The sequence below is a fragment of the Rhea pennata genome, chromosome 7 (assembly GCF_028389875.1).
Source record: "Rhea pennata isolate bPtePen1 chromosome 7, bPtePen1.pri, whole genome shotgun sequence".
NCBI lineage: Eukaryota > Metazoa > Chordata > Aves > Rheiformes > Rheidae > Rhea > Rhea pennata.
The window spans coordinates 18,209,738-18,228,556 of NC_084669.1; the positions used below are offsets into that span (position 1 = coordinate 18,209,738).

The following is an 18,819-nucleotide window of genomic DNA, read 5'->3' on the forward strand; positions in this document are numbered from 1 at the left end:
ATGAATTCGAAGAGTACTAAAGATATAATTATTGGCAAATGGGGTTTGAAGTCTGGTAGCTCCAGACCTGAGAATGAGCTTGAGAAGTATAAGAAGGAGAATGCAGCCCTCAAAAAATCAATGGAAGAAATCGTGAAAGGAAAAGGCAAAATGACAGATCCAGAAAGAAAGAGACTCTTAGAGGTGAGATGAATATCTGTATTTTCAAACTAACTTTTGTTAGATGTTTTGATTGTGCATGGATAGTATACTTGAGTATGTAAAACTTCATAAACAAGATGTCAGTCTCTATTAACATTTGGCTTACTTTGATGTAACTACTGTTTTAGTTTAGCATTTCTGTCCTTTGGTATTTTTCCATGATGATTGAACTAATAAAGTTAAAGTCATTTGGCAAGGTTATTAAACAGAACAGTAGAAGGGCAGAGGCCACAATTAGTCCATTCAGGCCTTTCTGCTGTTCCAGCTGCATCAGGTCCCAGAGACTTATTGTGAGCGCTTCCTGCAGAGAACACTGTGCATGCCAGTGACTAAGAATACTCAGAGTATTTGCTTGACCTACATTTTCAAGCTCCTGCTCAACTATAGGTAAATAAAACTGCAATCAGTTCACCACATTATCATTCCACCTCCACCAGAGAGCACAAATGAAGCCATTCAAGTAGTAGTAGTCCATTTGAGGTAAACCTGAGCTTACAGAGAAAGTTCAAGACTTAGTATGTGACACTGTCAAGCTACCTAGAGGGACTGGGAATCTTTAAATGGACTCTTTCAAAAGACATTATTAAATGAAGCCTAGGCACATCAATATTTCTAGACTATTTCTTTTGACACTGAGTGTTGTGATACAGCTATGCTGCAGTGTTGCTTTAGGTGTGTTAGCCCAAGTACTAGCTGTGATTAGACAGCTCCTGTAGTTTCAGCTAAGCTATTTAGTGTCTTTACTGTGTCTGGTGGAGTTTGCTGCTTGCTCAAAGTATTTTTTTTCAAACTGTTGCAAACTTTCTAATGCCTTGGCTATATAGACTGACATTTATTCCTTTGTGTCACTTTTTGGGGGTTTCATTTAGAAAATACTTTCACTTGAAACAGAAAAAGAAAAAAACAGCCACATCCTTGGAGAGAAGGACAAAGAAATCCAAAACCTGAAAGACAAGCTCAAGTCTAAAAACAAAAGCAGTGAAGTACCCTCATTACTTACTCAACTAGAGGAAAAAACAAAGGAAGCAGAAAGAAGAGAACAGTTACTTAATTCTTTGTCAGAAGAAATGGACCGGTTAAAATGCAACTTAGCTACTGTTACTGCAAAATGTTCAGAGCTTGAAAACAGAGCCAGTACTTTTCCGGCATCCCAGGTAAGTACTGAACAGATGTCATAATTATTTGTTAGACTTGATGTTTGGAATCACCAAATACCAAAACCAATCGCAAAACAGTATGCATTGTAAATCTTCCTTCGTGTTTGTTGCATGCTGAAACATTCTTCTCTGAAGAAAGGTGGTATCAAGTTTGACCATTGCCAAGTGAAGAATGTGTAGAGGACACAACCAGCTCCTTCCAGAGGCAACATGCTTGGGGAGGAGAAATCTCTGGTAGTGTCCCAGAAGGTCCCTTTTTCAAGTTCACATAGAAGCAATATGACTAGTGGTGCTACATGTAAGGATCCACTGTGGCTGAAGCAGCTATCACGCTTTTATTTTTGGATCTGTATATTCAGGGAATTAATGAAGGGAAACTTAGCTACTCTGCTTCAGCCACAAGAATGTCTTTGTCCTCCCTCCTCTTCTGAATCCTTGTTTATTGCTCAATCAATTTTTAAAGCTAGTTGCCTATACTTTACATGGCAACTCACATAGTAAATGCTTCAATATGTCAGAAGGTAGGGCATGAACAATGAGTTAACTTCCCTCGTCTAAAATGGTTAATAATTATGGTGCTGGGTGCTTGGCTGCTTTTATCTGCCCTAGGAGGAACGGCTGCGAGAGCTGGGCCTGTTTAGCCTGGGGAAGAGAAGGCTGAGGGGGGATCTTATCAATGTGTCTAAGTGCCTGAAGGGAGGGTGTCAAGGGGACGGGGTCAAACTCTTTTCAGTTGTCCCATGTGACAGGACAAGAGGCAACAACGGGCAGAAATTGAAGCACAGGAAGTTCCGCCTGAACGTGAGGGGGAATTTCTTCCCTGTGAGAGTGACGGAGCCCTGGCACAGGTTGCCCAGAGAGGTTGTGGAGTCTCCTTCTCTGGAGATCTTCAAGGCCCGCCTGTATGCAACCCTGTCTAACATGCTCTAGGTGACCCTGCTGGGGGGAGGGTTGGACTAGATGACCTTGAGAGGTCACTTCCAGTGTTACTGATTCTATGATTCTATAAATGGATTTAGTTTTCTACAATGTTTTTTCACCCCAGCCTGTCCTAATGCTCAATGAAAAAATGCAGTAGTACCTCAGCAAGCTGCATGTGGAAAACGGTGCAATAAACGGTGGTGCCTATTAAATCTGCTTTTCCAGCTGTTAATCCATAGGTGGTGCTATTTCCTATGCTACACAATAAAGTCGAGTAATTTCTAGAAATTCTGCTTGAGCCACATCCTTATGAAAGAAAGTAATCTTAATCTACTAATTCTCAATGACTTTACACTTTTGTATCATTTTGAACAATATGATGTCTTGCAGAATAGTACCATTTTAATGTGTAATCTCCAGTATTAAAAAGTTCTGAAGTTTGTTAGAGAATTTAAAGCTTTAGGTTCATTCAACAGATTTTATGCCATTTTTGTCAATGGACTCACCATTCTATTAACTACTATAGAAATCTGTCTTCTAAACCACAGTAGCAGTATCAGAAGTGCATCTCTGAATAGTCTCAAATGAAATGAAAAACTTTGGTTTGCTAGAAAATATGCTCAAGTTGTTCTTTGTTTACTAGACTTCCCTTATTACATCTAACGTAGTAAGCTGCAGAAGGTGCTAAGTTAAACTTTAGTGGCAATAGCATAATGTTCTGATTCTGCAAAAAAGTTTAGCAGCATACCAGGATGCTAGGTTGTAAATAAGTAGAACAACCAAGGCAAAGATTCCTCCTGTAGTCTAAATTCTCACGACCTGAAACCTTTTGTTATGTGTACTAACTCTTTATCACTGTCTCCACTGAGTTAAACTGAGCAGTCTGCTACTTAAAGGAAGCATATCCTTCGATCTTAAGTGCTAACTGTTAAGATTAAAGGAACAATGTAATTATACCTTACTCATTAGACATGACATCTTCTTTGGTAACATTAGAAACAGGGCTCCTTCCCTGTTTTTAGAGTAGCTTGCTTGCTGTCATAGTTACGAACTAAAAGAAACCCTATGAAAGCAATGGATGCCAAAAATACTGGATTGTTATACTTTGGATTCTGATTGCTAAAATATTTTTAGTCTAAAATCAACTTTTTTTTTCTAAATTTTGACAAATTTTTTCAATGAAGGACAATAAAATTTGACTTTGACTGAAGGTCTTGGAAAGCTTGAAAACAAGTCAAGCAGTGCTTCCTGAAACTTCTAGGTGGCATAGGAGCATGCATCCTCTGGATTGGAAACAACAGTTGTATGATATAATCCTGCTAGAATTTTAATGGTGCTGTATTTTAATATTTATGGAAATAGGAACCTGATCAATCATAGTGTCTCTAAATCCTATTTTTATTAGATAGCGCTGAAGTTTAAAAGTTTCATTCAAAATTTCCTATATTCTCAGCTGTTAAACTTGCTCTAAATCATGTTCCAAAGATCACAGGAAAAATTTTCAGTAATATGGCTTGAAATTGGGTAGCAGTTCATATTTTTCTCTTTAAAGTTCTTTCTAACTTCTTTCTACACAAGTTCAGAAAACTTTCTACTATGACTAGTGTGCAGTGAAATTTGATGTCTGGTTATGAAGAAAGTGTAACTGTTCTTTAGTTTTAGCTGAGTCTAAAAAAACCTCTGAAAGCCGTACTTTAAATGTGAGAGTTTTACTGCGGATTGTGTCTCAAAAAAAACCAGTTGTCTTTATGGTTCCAGATAGGCTTGCATACTTTCTGAAATGTTTACAATGCTCTAGTTATCCCAGTGAAGTTGTCAAGGTCAACAGCTCCTATAGTGTAGGTCAAACTCATATACTGAAGATAAGAAAACAGAACAAACAAACAAACATTTACTACTAATTTTCATATGTAAATAAAATGCTAGATATCTTAATTTTCAGAAGCCCTCCTGCAGCCTTCAAGACTTGCAAAACAGCAGTTCAGCAGAACATGTGATATTCTTCTAAAATGTTTTGAGTTGCAGAATAAATTAAATTTAAATCTGATGCACTGTATTTTCCAGGAGGTTTTCTTTTATGTATACAAGTGGTTTTCTACGTAACTTAGATCCTTTTTAAAACGAAGTATAAAGATTTCTAAATACAAAAATCACATGTATAAGTCAATATTTGCTGTATTTTAAATATTATTATGCTGACTACTTATGTGAGATTAATAATTATAGGACTAGTTTTCAACCATCTATTTTAAAGAACATTAATGGGTTGTTCTTTGTCTTCAGGAAACTGTAATGGACAGCACTGGATCACCAACTAATCTTAATGAAGTTGAAAAACAGCTGAAAGATGTAAGTTTTATGTATAACATTCCAAGTATACATAATCCTGTAACAAGATGCATAAAAACATAAATTATCACCATGTATATTTTTGGCTATAATGGGACCTCAGAGCATGCATTTCCTTCTAAAAGTATCATACCTATAATTATTAGGTAAGAAGGCAATCATTAAATAAGAACAGGTTGGGGTGGGTAGGAGTGTGTGTGTGTGGGGGGGGGACAACACAAAAAACCCCAGCAAAAACTGACAAGGTGTTCCAGCATTCTTGAAAAGATTCCATCTTGCAATGTTTGAACAGTGTGCTTGCTGATGGAACAGAAGCGGTACTTTAAACTACTTTTTTTTTTTTTTTTTTTTTTTGCTTCTATGCTAAATGCTATCTCTTGTTCAAAGGTGGATAGAGAGAAGTTAAAGGAAAAATATGGAAACCATTAACAGGAAGAAAATACTGTAGTTCTAGTTTTGTGTTTTCTGCAGAAGTAAAAAACTATTCCTACTACAGTTCTATGTGGTCTTGGTTTGTTTTACACTAATATCTACAATTTTTAGGTAATACATTTATTTTCTTGCCAGTGGAATAGAATTAGTGTTTCAAAAGATATATATAATCTCATGACAAAAACAAACAACCCAAACCGCATAGCATGAATTTCTGTACCTGAGGGTGTTTTTTATACTACCTTTTAGATAATTAAGCTTCTGATGAGCAGTTTAAGCAACTGTTCCTATAGATGATCATGCAGATTCTCATTCTGATTTTTAAATTATTGGGTTTTTGTAACCATAACAAATTTTTGCTGTTTAAGTCTAGCTAACTTGCATGTCAGCTGAAGTACATGCCATAATTACTCTTTCCTTTGGTGGTAAGACAAAACTGAATTATGTGATTAAATAACTGAAACTGAGCTTCTTCAATCTGAAGAACAGATGGCTCTGGGGGCACCTAACAGTAGACTTCCTGGGAAAAGCCCTGAGTAACCTAGTCTGTCCTAACTGTAGAACCTGCCTTGGACAGTGTAACATTGGACTAGAGATCTCCTGTAGTCCTTTCTAACTTGAATTAATCTGCGATCCAAACAGATGTAAAATCCACGTCCTCAAACTTAAACTTTTGACTTTGTTTTTACAAACTTTAAATTGTACAAGTAAGTTTTAGCTTATTCCATTTTCAAGGTTGTTATTTTACATTTGAGAAAATAAAAGGTTAATTCTTTATAACCTCTGGCATGAGTCAAGGAAGCCTTTTGTTTTTTAAGTAGCTTTCCCATTTCAATAAGTCACCTGAACAGTATTGGTTTCTATACAGTTATACTGGTACGATATTAATTTGCGTGTTCCATAATCTAATTTAGCTTTTCAGATGAAGATTTATCATATGGAAAAGGTTATTAAATTTTGCAGAGAAGAAATTAACTAGCTTTCTTTAAACAACTGTATAATGTATAGCTTTATTTTTAAGAAATAAGACTAATACTTTTAGAACATGATTAATTACGAGAATTTGGGGTGATTTTTTGTTTTGTTCTTTTTCCTGTTCATCTGTATGAAGGCTCTTGAGAAAAATCAGCAGTGGCTACTGTACGACCAGCAACGTGAAGCATATGTTAGGGGCCTGCTAGGAAGGATCTTTGAACTTGAACAGAAGTTGGAAGTAGTTAACCAACAGCGTGCAACAGAATCCAGTGCAGAAGGTACTGATTTTTTTCTTCCCCCACAAGCAACTAACACCATAATTATCTAGAGAACAAATTTTATGAAAACAAATTATAGCACAAAATTAGGAATTTATTCTGTCAATGTTTTGGTTCCTTAATGGTAAAATTTGGATAAGTAAAATTTCTTTGGATAAATAAAATTTCTTTGCTTTTGATTATCTAGCTGCATTACTTAATCCACGGATTTTTTTTTTGTTCTTATCTCTGTCATTACACGTGGTTTATAAAAGCCTTGACACTCCGTTGGCAATCTTTCTGTTTGCACAAAGTGTTGAAGCAAATGTAATTATACCTCCCATCCTTCAAAGTACACCATCAGCCTACGTGAAAGAAGCATTAAGGGTTTATTGGCTAGGTGGGGATCAGGTTTTACAGATTTTTTTAAAAAATAAATATTATAAAAATGATTAAGGGCTGACACATCCTTTACTCTTCTGAACACCTCTTACCTGGCGTGAAATACTGTGATAGGTTTGGCATCTATCCAAAACAGTGTTTCACAATATGGATCTGGTCATGTCTAGCTCACCTCCATCCTATGAGATTTCTTATTAGTGACAGAGCACCCCTTCACTACTGTGCATTCAATTGGTTTGAGTAGTGTTTGACTAGTACATGGAATAAAATTAGTATCTCGTTAAACAGAGGTCCCAGAAGGAGTTGGTTTGCTTTCATCATTATCAAATGAATAATTTCATATATGCCATAACTGATCTGCATGATAAGTTTGCTAAACAGAACTAGAATAATCTAAATTTTTAAGTAAGAGTATGCTCACGGGTGTACTTACCACTAAGCAGTTGATGTGCAATAGCTTGATTTTATTTATTTATTTATTTATTTACTGCTTGCATTGTTATGGAAAATGGCAAAATATCATCTTAATCTTATTTTGCTGCTGTTTATAAATCTGTGAACATCATTTTATGGGGAGGCAGACTGAAGTAGCTCACCAGAAAAAGTGCTTCAGAATTACTGGAGTCTAAGCTTAGTCATCAGAGCAGCCAGGAGACTAGGGGTAAGCGGATGAGAAAGTTCTTCTCTTTAAGCAGCTGGACAGGAGTAGAGATCCAAGATTCTAAGAATCCAGTTACATAAATTGAAAGCAGGTATGACATAGCTTTCCAGGAAGAACTTGCAAAATACAGGAGTATTGCTAATAAAACATTTAGATCATTTAAAAAGTCACATTTATACAAGAAACTTCCCGTAGTGAATTATCTTTTATAGAACACAAGTAAAGCCTTGAACAGAAGAAAGTATCAATGTCAAGATCTTTACAGTGCCAATAAGCAGCACAGCCTATGTAAGATCGCATTCCTTGTTCCATATTAGATATATTTTTAGTTACTGCTATTTGTAGACTCCCTGATTTTATTCTAGTTAGTTAAACTTTTCTTGGGTAACAAGCAAGCCAAGAAACACCCTTTTTTGATTAAAGCACATATCCCAGTCTCCTTTATTTGCAATTATTTGCATGGCTGTAGCACAGAATGCTATAGGGAAATGGAATTAATATTTTTCTGCAGCTGTCTGGGGAAGAAGTTAGTATACTAAGTACTGAAAGCTGTTTTAAGTCAAGCTTGGTGACAATCTGATTTGTTTTAGAGCCCAGAACATGGAGTCTCTACTGATGCACTTTAAAATGCTATCAGAAGAGCTCACTCTCTGTTTTAAAATGTGATTTTTTTTTCTAATTTTTTTCATGCTACTGTTTCAATATTTCTGGCTTGTGAAGGTTCTCTACAAGAAGAAAAGCAGAAATATTATGACCAGCTGTTATCAACCGCTAAAAGTGATCTTGAGACTGAAAGACACACTATAACCCAGCTGAAATCTGAGCTTAATGAATTAAAAAAGAAGTATGAAGAAACACAACAAGAAATAATGAGTTTAAATGCCTTACTGCAGTCACAGCAGGTTGTTGAAATGAAGACTCTAGAAAATGAAAATAAAATCAAGGGTGATAAACTGCAGAGGCTGAAACAAGAAAATGAAATTATTAAAGGACAGCTCAGAGAAGAAAAGAAAAAGTCTGATGATCTTTTATCTCAGGTAAGTGGAAGCACTTGGAAATTTAAGATCACTAGCAAAGAATCAGAGAACTAAAAGTCATATTTTATCAGAATAGACCCTCGTTCTCTTGCTCCAGTAAATGTCTGCTTTATATATACATCTAGACTTGCCCTTTTTGTATTTAAAATTGAATTCTTTCTTTAATATATTACTTTAGCTCAAAATCCAAAGTTTTACAAATTTTCCTTGTTAAACACATACCAGCTCAGTTATTTCCCCAGTCTTGCAGGGCACAAGAACAAGCAGAGAGAAGTGAGACTGATTCTAATCTGGTTCAATCGTCAAGGTTATTAGTAAATGAGAACAAGAAAGTACAGAATTCAAGTCCATAGAAGCCATTTTTGTTATGTAGTCCTAACAATGATTTGCATGTTTAGAAGTAATACTTTTTTTTTTTTTCCTTGCAATACGCTAAAGGATCATTAACTGCAGAATATCACAGGATTCTGCTATCAGCTCATTGCTACAAATAAACATGGGCCTATAGTTTCATGTTTACTGGATAAGCAGGCTTATCCCTGGGTACTGCCCCCAACTAACCACTGCATTGTGGCCACTCAGCAGTTTTTCATTCAGATGAATTCCAGCATCTGATTCTCTATATCATGCTGCAGCTGTTGTAGAAATCGCTGAGTTCTGTAAATCAGAAAGCATAACAACGTGCATTTTTGCAAAGCTGTTGTGCTTGGTTTATGCTGTGGCAAAAGTAGTTCTATTGTCATCGCGGGTGAGCTCCCCCACCCCCCACTGGGATCAAACTGTTTGGAGGGCTTGTCTGATTCCCAAGAGTAACTTGATGATTTTAGGTAAATAATTCTGTTGTTCATATATGAAATTCTTAATTCTATCTTCCGTTTGTAGCTCAATCACTTTCAATCGCTTTGGCTGATCTGAGAGGAGACATGCGTATACTTAATGTTCGGGGCTTTTTTATATATATATTTATTGCCTACCTCTTGCTTTACATACTCGTGAGCACTATGCCATTTCCCCTACATGGAGGGTTACAGTGGCCTTTTCATCAGAATCTTCCTGTCAGCACGATCACGCTGACAAAGATCCTCTTGCGGCCTGTTCTTTTGAACATAAACACACGACCATGTTATCTGCTGGAGAGAAACTGGAAAGTTTTTGAAAGACTAGTCCTTGAGGCATCCAGCTAAGATAAGCTTGCTACTTGGAAAAGTTTGTGATCAATAATATCAAGCAGTGTTGATTGATACTTAGCTTTCTAAACTTAGCTTAACTTTCTAAACAAAGGCTGGTTCTCACTGGTTGGTAATGACTGATTAAAAGCTGGCAGGTTTTGCAACTGAACAACAGCATTCACTATAAAGATTGATATGTTCTGATAACCAAGGATTTTTTTGTGCATGCACATATTTAATCCATTTTAGCATAACATTTTCTGATTCTTAATCTTGTTCATTTCTATTTTTTTTTAAAAAAAAAGTAGCATTGCTTCCCCTCGCACCCAGTAGCCAAGTTTTAATAGAGTAAGCATAAGTTTTGATGTGTATATTTTTGTCTTAAAACATCCTGGTAATTGCCTAGGAAAGTTTAGTTTGTTCTTTGAACCGTGACATCATCTTGTTTTCCTCCCCCCTCACATCGTAATAATGTTCCTCTGAGAAAGTAGAGGTATTGAGCTGAATTTGGATGCTATGTAAGAGGCACACGTTTTATACTGGCACTGCAATATAAGTTTAGTTCCATCCCTCTTCTATTAGATTTAATATTTGTTAAGCTTATTAACTATTAACTAAGTTCTTTTTTTTCAAAGGTGTTTTTTCTACCTTGTAGGTACAACTTCTTCGTAAATCATTGCTTAAGCAGCAGGAGGAACACAGTAGGATAGCTTTGTTGGAACAACAGGTAAGCAATTATATGGTTAGATGTTGAGCTGACAACTCAAGGATCTGATATTTAATACTTATTATATGCACAAAAAAGGCTGTCTAGGCTATAACTTCTCCAATTTAAGAATGAATAGTATATTTAGTAAAGTAATATTATACAGTAATATTCAACTCTGGATGATCTCTTGCTGCTTCTAAAAATTTTGATATATTTGTCAGAAAAATCTGTAACATTTAACAGATCAGAGATTGTAACTAAAGGAGATGATATTAACTACACAATCACCTTTTCAAATAAATAGTCTCAGAACAAGGGAGAGAAAGCACCCTAAAACCAAAAAACTCATTGAAAAGATTACACAAATAATTGCATAGTCATCTTTTACGTCTTCTTTTTTACAGATATATTCCTACAGACCTAATAACTTTTTTTAAAAAAAACCCAGCTATTTCACAATTTTTTTTCTAAACTTGGGCATTCAGTGTTGCGTATAGTTTCTTTCCAAGTTGTCTTGCTATGAGAAGGACCCTGTAATAGAAACTAGCATTTTTAGTATGAACTTGCATTATATGCTTATCTGTAAAATGTTTACTTTAGATTGCTAAGATTTTGAAGTCTTCCAATTCATTAACAATATAGCACTTTAAGGTAAGGCACTGTCCTTTATGTTAGAATGGTGTGGAGTTAAAACAGTAATTCTAAGCCACAGTTTAAAGCCAATAGTTTAAAAGAAATACACTCAATAATGGCGTTGGGTATTCCCCCCTCCCCCTTTTTAAACATCTGAAATCATAGTCCACTGAAAATATCAGTGGAAGCTCTACCACCTAATACAGTTTGGCAGAACTTTGATGCCTGGATTGATGATTTCAGAACTGTGAAGTGATAGTTTACACTTGCTTATTAAGTACTTTTGGAAGCTATTTCATTCTAGAAGAATAGTGCCAGTTTTCAAATATATTTGAAAAGTATATAATTTAAAATCAGATTAAGTAGAATTTCTTGCCAGGAACCTTACATAAATGTAGCTGTCTCCTCAATGTCTATGCTAACGTTAAAAAGAAACCTTTGTGTTATAAATGCTGCTCACCATTGCAAGGTTCTTGGTTTTTTAGCTTACTATTACTTATCCATGTACTTATGATAAGCTTTTGTATAGATCTCCTCAGTGCTTGTTCATGATGCTTTTTCTCAATGTCCCACTACTGTAACTTTGTATTGTATAAATTTTAAATCCATGGATAAATGTCAAGTAATCTGATACTATATCTGCTTGAAATACCTTCAAACTGTATTTATACTGATGAAGATTTTCCTAATGGGGTATGTATGAATCTCATTGAATGAGGTGAAAGTAACAAGCAAGGTGGTTTTTGTTGTTGTTGTTTGCTTTTTAAAGTATGATTAGAGAGTAAAATTTGCTTTAAATATATAAAATCGAAACTTTTTTGTCTTAATTCTTAGTAATTCTGACATGAAGTCTTTTATTTTCACTTTTGGGGGGTGGGGTGCCAGATCCAGATATGTACCACAGACTTTGAGAATGAAAAGCTTGATCGCCAGAACTTGCAGCATCAGTTGAACAAAGTTCTTAAGGAGCTGCGCAAGGCCAGGGAGCAAATAACCCGTCTGGAACCTTTGGTAGGTACTGAATAACTTGCATGTGAATATAGTCAGGGATTTTACATAAATGAACATCTTTGCAGTGTGGGATCTTAGTTTGAATAAAATGAGATTTCTATTACTATCAACAAAAATTCACTCTAAGTCCTTATATCCTCTTATATGTGGCCCCAAGGTGCAGAGCGCTCTGTTAGCTAGCTAGGTTTTTATCTACAACACATAAAAAGTAGTGCTGCAGAAGAAGACCCCAGAAGAGTCAGGTCCGTGAGCGAGGAACATAATTCTATTTTCTGTCACAACACGTATTTAGTTTTGTCTGTGGCACAATGACAAAGCTGCAGTGTGCTTCTACTTAAACTTACTGCTAGCAATCCGGGCACCTTCCTTAAATGTAGAAGTTGAATCACTTTCCCTCACTCACCCCATCTAATGTAAGGTAGATCACTAAAACCTAAGCTTCTTATTTCCAAAAAGTTCTGTCCCTCTGCTACTGTGGAAAGAACATCCATTGTATTTGCTACATATCATATAAGAATGCTACCTAGATTTGACTCTCTAGATTCAGCAGAGAAATTTGTAGGGGAGTATTAAGTATTAAGCAAGGCACTGATCCATTCTGCCCAATTGTATCCAGGATTGGCTGGATCCAGACTAAGGTCTTGAGCTGAGAAGGATTTTGGCTGTTAAAGCCTCTGGAACCCTAAAATAAGGCATCCTGTGAGATTAAGTGATAGCTGATAGGATTGTCAACTGCAGTTCTGGACTAACTTAAATGAGATGCATTCAGAACAGAAGTCAGATGTCTGTATCCTTCATTAGATCAGGTCTGGAGCTGTTGAGCTTATTACCAAGAGGGTAAATGCAACAGCTCCTAACAAGTTGCAGATGAGAATTCTTCTGCAACTCTGCCAAAACTGTTCTCCTCCTTAGTTGTATCCAAGTTGGGGAAGTATTTTCTTAGTTGAATGAAGAGCTGCAATATCTCAGGATTCATCTACTCCCTTCTTCATGTGTTCTTACCCTTGTGAGAGTCTTACTTGCTAGAGCTGCAATTGCTGCTGCTGCCAGTTGAGGCCACTGGAAAACCTGCTGGCTGCCAAAAGCAACACCAGCTGAGCAGAAGTTTGTCTAGGCAAAGCAGGGAAGTTGAACTGAGGAGTTCCTGTGTGCTAAGAAGCAGGTGAATATTCTTATTTTGAAATAGTTTCTCTCTCCTTCATGGACCACTGAATGAGAATGCATTTCCTGCCACAACACAGAATGCTGCCATAATGTAACTGATGTACTTTGTCATATTTATGTCTAGTCATATGTTGTGGGGAAACTTGCTTTGAATAGTCTACAGAAAACGCTATCTGCAATCTAGTTTGTATATGGTCTTGGAACTACATAACAGACCCATATGCCCTCTTATTAATGTGTGAAGCATAATTACATTTGGCCATCTTTAAAATTCTTTCTTTAATTCCATAACACACACAGAGGTGTGCCATCAAATCTTCTTTCCTACAGCTACTAGATCAGGACATGCATGCCCTAATTGCATACAAAAACTTCTCCTTTTCCAGAAACTCCAGGAATCTGGACGTATGGAACAACAGGAAGGTTTGCAAGCAGCATTTGAAGAGAAGATGACAATATATGACAGAAGTCCTTCTCTGAAATGTTCGAATCTCCTTGATGAAAGTTTTCTGGAGTGTCCCAGATGTAAAATGCAGTATCCAACAAGCCAGCACAGAGAATTACTAGCACATATTGACTTTTGTACAGCCTGAACTCCAAATGACTTACCATATTTGCTTTTTAAACATTGCCAATATGCTGTTTTACACAGGGGAAAGGTCCTTTTTAAGCTTTTTTTTTTTTTTTTTTTCCCCCACGGTTTCATAAAGGACTACTAGTTTTATAATTCTCTTTAACAAAAAGATAATAACTTATTTGGCCTCATATTTACTTGACATTTCTGTGAAAAATGTCTGCTGCATTTTTGGTTGCAGATGGAAGTATTTTTAGAATTACGAATATCTTCAAAAAAACTACTGACTCTTTTTTCTTACTTTCTTTTTTTTTTTCTTTGCACTATTAAATGAGACCATTAAAAACATACCTATTGTGTCAGGTTTTATTTCACTACTTGGCATATCCAGCTCTACTTAGTCAACTAAGTTTGAGAATTGTATTTGTACCTTAATCGACAATGACAGCTACAAAAGGGTTTTGGCCTTAATAGAATTGGTCTCTTTACAACCTATCTCCAACAGACTAGGCTATTTATATGCATCTCCACACAGTATCACTATATAAAAATATACATATATATATATATATATAGTCTGTGTGTGTGTATCCACAGTGTTACCATATACATATATAGGTACATATGTAAAATATGTATATATGTGTTATATACATGTATAATGTATCATCAACCCGATGCATTAAAGCTAGGGTAGTAGTGGAAATGTCTTTACTACTTGCAACTGGTGATTTCAACATCGATTTTTATTTTTATTATTATTATTTTATTTTAGTTACTTGTTCTCCTGAACAAGGGTGACTTAAAGCAGGTATGAAAATGCTCACCAGTTTATAAGCGCTGGAAAAACTGTGGCTTAGCTAATATGTGTCTAATGAAAAAATGTTTACATTTCAGACACCATCAGGGACCATTTTGGAAGTTTGAATATGTTCTTATGCTGAAGTAAACTCTTCTTGCACTTCTGTATTTTACTAGTTAAAGTTGGTGAACTTTATTAAATTGCTATAGTGAATCTGAAGCGTTGTGGTATTTTGGTGTTACTATAGAAAAAAAAATTAGCAATAAACTCTTGCAATACTTTAGCAACTGGCAAAACTTCCCGTGAGAACTCCTCTATTTGCAATCACAGCATTGTTTTCCTTTAGCATGTCCTGTAAACCTGGGTCTATTACTAGCATTTTGCTTTTTGCATGCATAGTGAAGTCCAACAAGCAGTTCCTTTTGAAGACTCCAAAGTCTGTCTTTCTCTGGTATACTTGTTCTGATGCTGATGAGGATCAGGATCAGCTTTTTTCCATCACACTTTCCTTTACATCTCCCTCTGTCAGCCCCATAATGTGCACCTTAACTTTTAAATATGAGGATGTCTTCCAAGTTGTTTCCAACTACTTTAATAATACTGAGTGATATTGTTATCCATAAATACAGACCTCCTGAGCCATAAAGATAATAGCTTTTGGTATTTTATGTTGAGTCCATAGTCTAATAAAATGAAGTATCTTCACTGAATCTGTTATTTACACTGTATCAGCTACTTTTCAGTTTTAGTGTGTCCCAGAGTCATCTTCATGTTTCACTAACCCAAACTGCAGCAGCAGGTTTTGTGATCTAAGATGAACTAATGAGTATAATGGAAATTATGCTTCCAAATCTTATGGTTTTGCCATAAGGGTAACGTTCTTTATTTCATGTCTGTCTTTCTAACAACTTCTTAAATTCAGGACAATAACTATGTTTTTCATTCCAGTGTAATAAGTAATTTCTCTTTAAACTATTTTTGGAAGTTATAGTTGTCTTTTAACCTCACACTAATCAGCTACCATTCTATTCCCAGTTGTCTAACCAGCACGGTTTCTACAAAAAGAAATTGTGATCTTTTTATCAATTATAGATAAATTTTGCCTGCACAGGTCAACAATGTTCTCATAAATATCAGACTTTCTTAAATTAGTAAAACACTTTCCTTTTGAGGCTGGTACTATAGAGGGGATCTAAATGGTATCAGCTTGTTAAGTGCTCAGTTATTTAATATTAAAGTGAGTTTGATAACCTTTTAAAGGTTTTGTTCATTCCAGCAGCTGTTCTTGGTTTTAACTATGTATTAACATTTAGTCCTGCCTGCTCAATATTAGATCTATGTTAAAAAAAAAAAAAAAAAAAAAAAAAGTATGAACTTTTACAGTACACTAGTGTGGTGTATGTTGGAAAATATCAAAATGACATTACGGAATGTCAAAAGGCCTGCTCTGAAGGCAGACCCACAAATAATATTTACAATTGCTTATATGTGACTTGAACCATTTACATAATGGAGTCTCAACCCATACACAAAGCTTGCATTTGTTTGTGCAGTTTATATCACTGTGTTTTTCTGTTACTTTTCAGAAGTTAAGAGTCTAAGACTGGAGTTAATTCTGTCTTAAAAGTAAACAGATTAAAAAAAAAAAAAAAAAAAAAAAGTCTGGTGTTCTCTCTCTAACTTTATCTAGGAAAGCAGAGATTTGTGCCGAATGGGCTCATCTTAAGATGTTAACGCTAAGATTTAGCTGCAAATTTAGCTCTTTATAAGTTGGAAAGTAATAAGAAAGTTTCTGATACATCAAGCACTTGGCATTTCAATTTCAGCCATCTTTTCTGAGCTTGGTTATGTCCGTTTCAAATGATTATCTTCTTTGAGTGCTAAGTTACAATACGTTATATTTCAACCTAGCAGAAATTCTATACTATATGCATCATCTGAAAATGTTGGTCTAGGAAAACTCTTGGATTAATACAAGGGTTTACCAATAATAACATACTTTAAAAGTCTGTTTTTCAGGTATAGCAGTCTATGTAAACAGTAAGTGAATTAAAAGGTTTTGATGCAATCTGGTATGATTGAAAAGTTAGCTAAACTGTGTATACACGCAGATTTTTACACAAGCACAACTTACAATGAATAATCCGATCATCCTATCAACTCCTAATCATTTACTTGCTTGTGCAACCTTGTCTCTGAATCCATTTCTGACCTATTTATTTTTGGTTTTCATAAAATTTTTTATGCAGTCGTTTACCACATGCAAATAAGCGTTCTGCAGATGTTCGGGCAAACTATAAAATAAACCATTTAACTATCCACATAAAAAGCATCAGGGAGAAATATTGCCTATTAAGCTGTAAAGTAATTGCACTGAACAACACAAATATTTAGAAACAACTGGATGTCAGTGCTCACCTGACAAGGAACACTAACATTAACGATACAAAGTCTTCAAGAAGACTAGGGGAAATATTGCTTTCATGACATATAACAAAGCATTGATGAGGTGGAGGAGTACAGCTAAATAATGAAAATGTAGCAGCAGTGGAGGTGTGAGCATTTCAATTTTAAATTTTCACCTGTCATATTAATTTCCACATCTTATAATGATTAAACTGTGTTAAGATTAGAGTAACAATTGTGGCTATGGTTTTATCTTAAAAATGATAAGGAATTATCTCTATCATACAAGATACAGTTACAAGATTAACACAATATATATATGCAAGATATACAGCAGGACTACACAACCCCATACCTGTAACAATTCTAAATCTTTTCCTTCCTCTAACTTGAAAAGCATATGCCAGAGTTACGTAGCTAAGTGGTACTCCCTACAGTCAGAGATGGTCCTACTCTCTTTGGATGTTAAAAACATGGGTTTCTGTTTTGTATATTTGAAGACAGGCATCCTGAGCAAACCTTGTGGCAGTAGTTAAATGTCTGTCACGGAAGGGGAGTGATTTTAAATAGCTGTACCATAATTCAGAATTATCAGAATTAGTATCAAAATTAACATCGGTGAAAAACAGAAAACTCAGGCTAATGGTTATTTGGTAAGTTTGTAAATTGGCTAAACCTAGTTAAGCTCACTGAAAGAACTCAGACCTCTGAAGTCATCCAAGAGCAGCTGTTGTATTTGAGAATTCCGGACTGCAAGTGGGATGTCAAAAGACTTGGAAAAAAATAAAGAAAGCATGTCTAATAAGGAAGAAGAGGAGCTGCCAAAGGATTTTAGACCGAATCAGCCTAACTTCAATTCCTGAAACAAAAAAGCACTGTCATAGAACTGTCAGGGGGAATCATACCACACATTCCCAATTTTCTTAATTGAACATGTTGCAGATAGGGGAAAAGCAAAAGATGTATTAAAATGGACCTTTTGTTTCAAGTGCAAGTTTCATAGCAATGCGGAGAAATACAATCATTTCCTCTAGTCTATACAATGGGTGCAGAACTAGCTGAAAAATTGTATTCCACAAGGTATCAATAATTAACAGCCTTAAGAACATAAGAGCAGCCACATATAGATCTTTGTTCTGATCCATGGTCCTGTATATTGCCTCTGGCAAAGCCAAAAGTGGATGCTGAGAGTATAGCAGTAGGATACGGGAAGTTGGGACCTATTCCTAGGGATCCTAGAGATCTTTGAGAGCCAGACGTGGTTTTCATGTGTTAGTACCTCTCAATGGATTTCACTTCCAGCCTGTCCTTAAGGCCATGTAAAAATGTGAAATGATTAAGCAAGACTAATGTATTAGACAATTCCACTCTATTTAGTCTATTTGGTTCCAAAACTATTTAGTATTTTCATGGATGATGCAGATGCTAGAGCCAAAAACACAGTCTGACTTGCTCCAGGGTAAAAATTGAGAGCTCTTTGCAAGACAGCATTAATTTTCAATTTGTCAGTAATAATGATCTGAAACAGGATAAATACAGTAAGTATTACAGGTAGGAATATCAACTACCTAAATACAAAATAAATAGTATCAATGTATCAGGTCCTCAGGAAAGCTTTTTGGGACTACAGTAAACAAAAATGGAACATGACTCAATATCCCACTTGCACACCCTTGCAACAGTTTTATAAAGGGATGAATAAACAGACTACATTTTACACATAGTCCTTCCTTTTTAGTCAACAGTGATAAGACTTTTAGCTCAAATATTGTATCCAGTTTTAAGTATTGTACATCAAGAACACTTTAGACTAATGAGAATGTTTAGGATTTCTGATAAAAATCATGAAAGAATCAGGGCTGTGTAGTCTAGAAAAGACCACGAAAAATGGCAAAATTTCATATAAAGAATGGAAGAAATAAACTCATATTCACTGAGAAGACTAACAAGCTCATAAAC

General features: G+C 35.5%; 1 protein-coding gene across 1 annotated transcript; it reads left to right on the top strand.

The window, feature by feature from the left end:
• Window positions 1-13,671, top strand: CEP55 (centrosomal protein 55). Its single transcript, XM_062580380.1, has 8 exons — window positions 1-183; window positions 1,071-1,355; window positions 4,563-4,628; window positions 6,172-6,313; window positions 8,076-8,392; window positions 10,217-10,288; window positions 11,789-11,914; window positions 13,465-13,671. The coding sequence occupies exons 1-8, from the start codon at window positions 1-3 to the stop codon at window positions 13,669-13,671; spliced, it is 1,398 nt and encodes a 465-aa protein (XP_062436364.1).
• The last annotated feature ends 5,148 nt before the right edge of the window (window positions 13,672-18,819 follow it).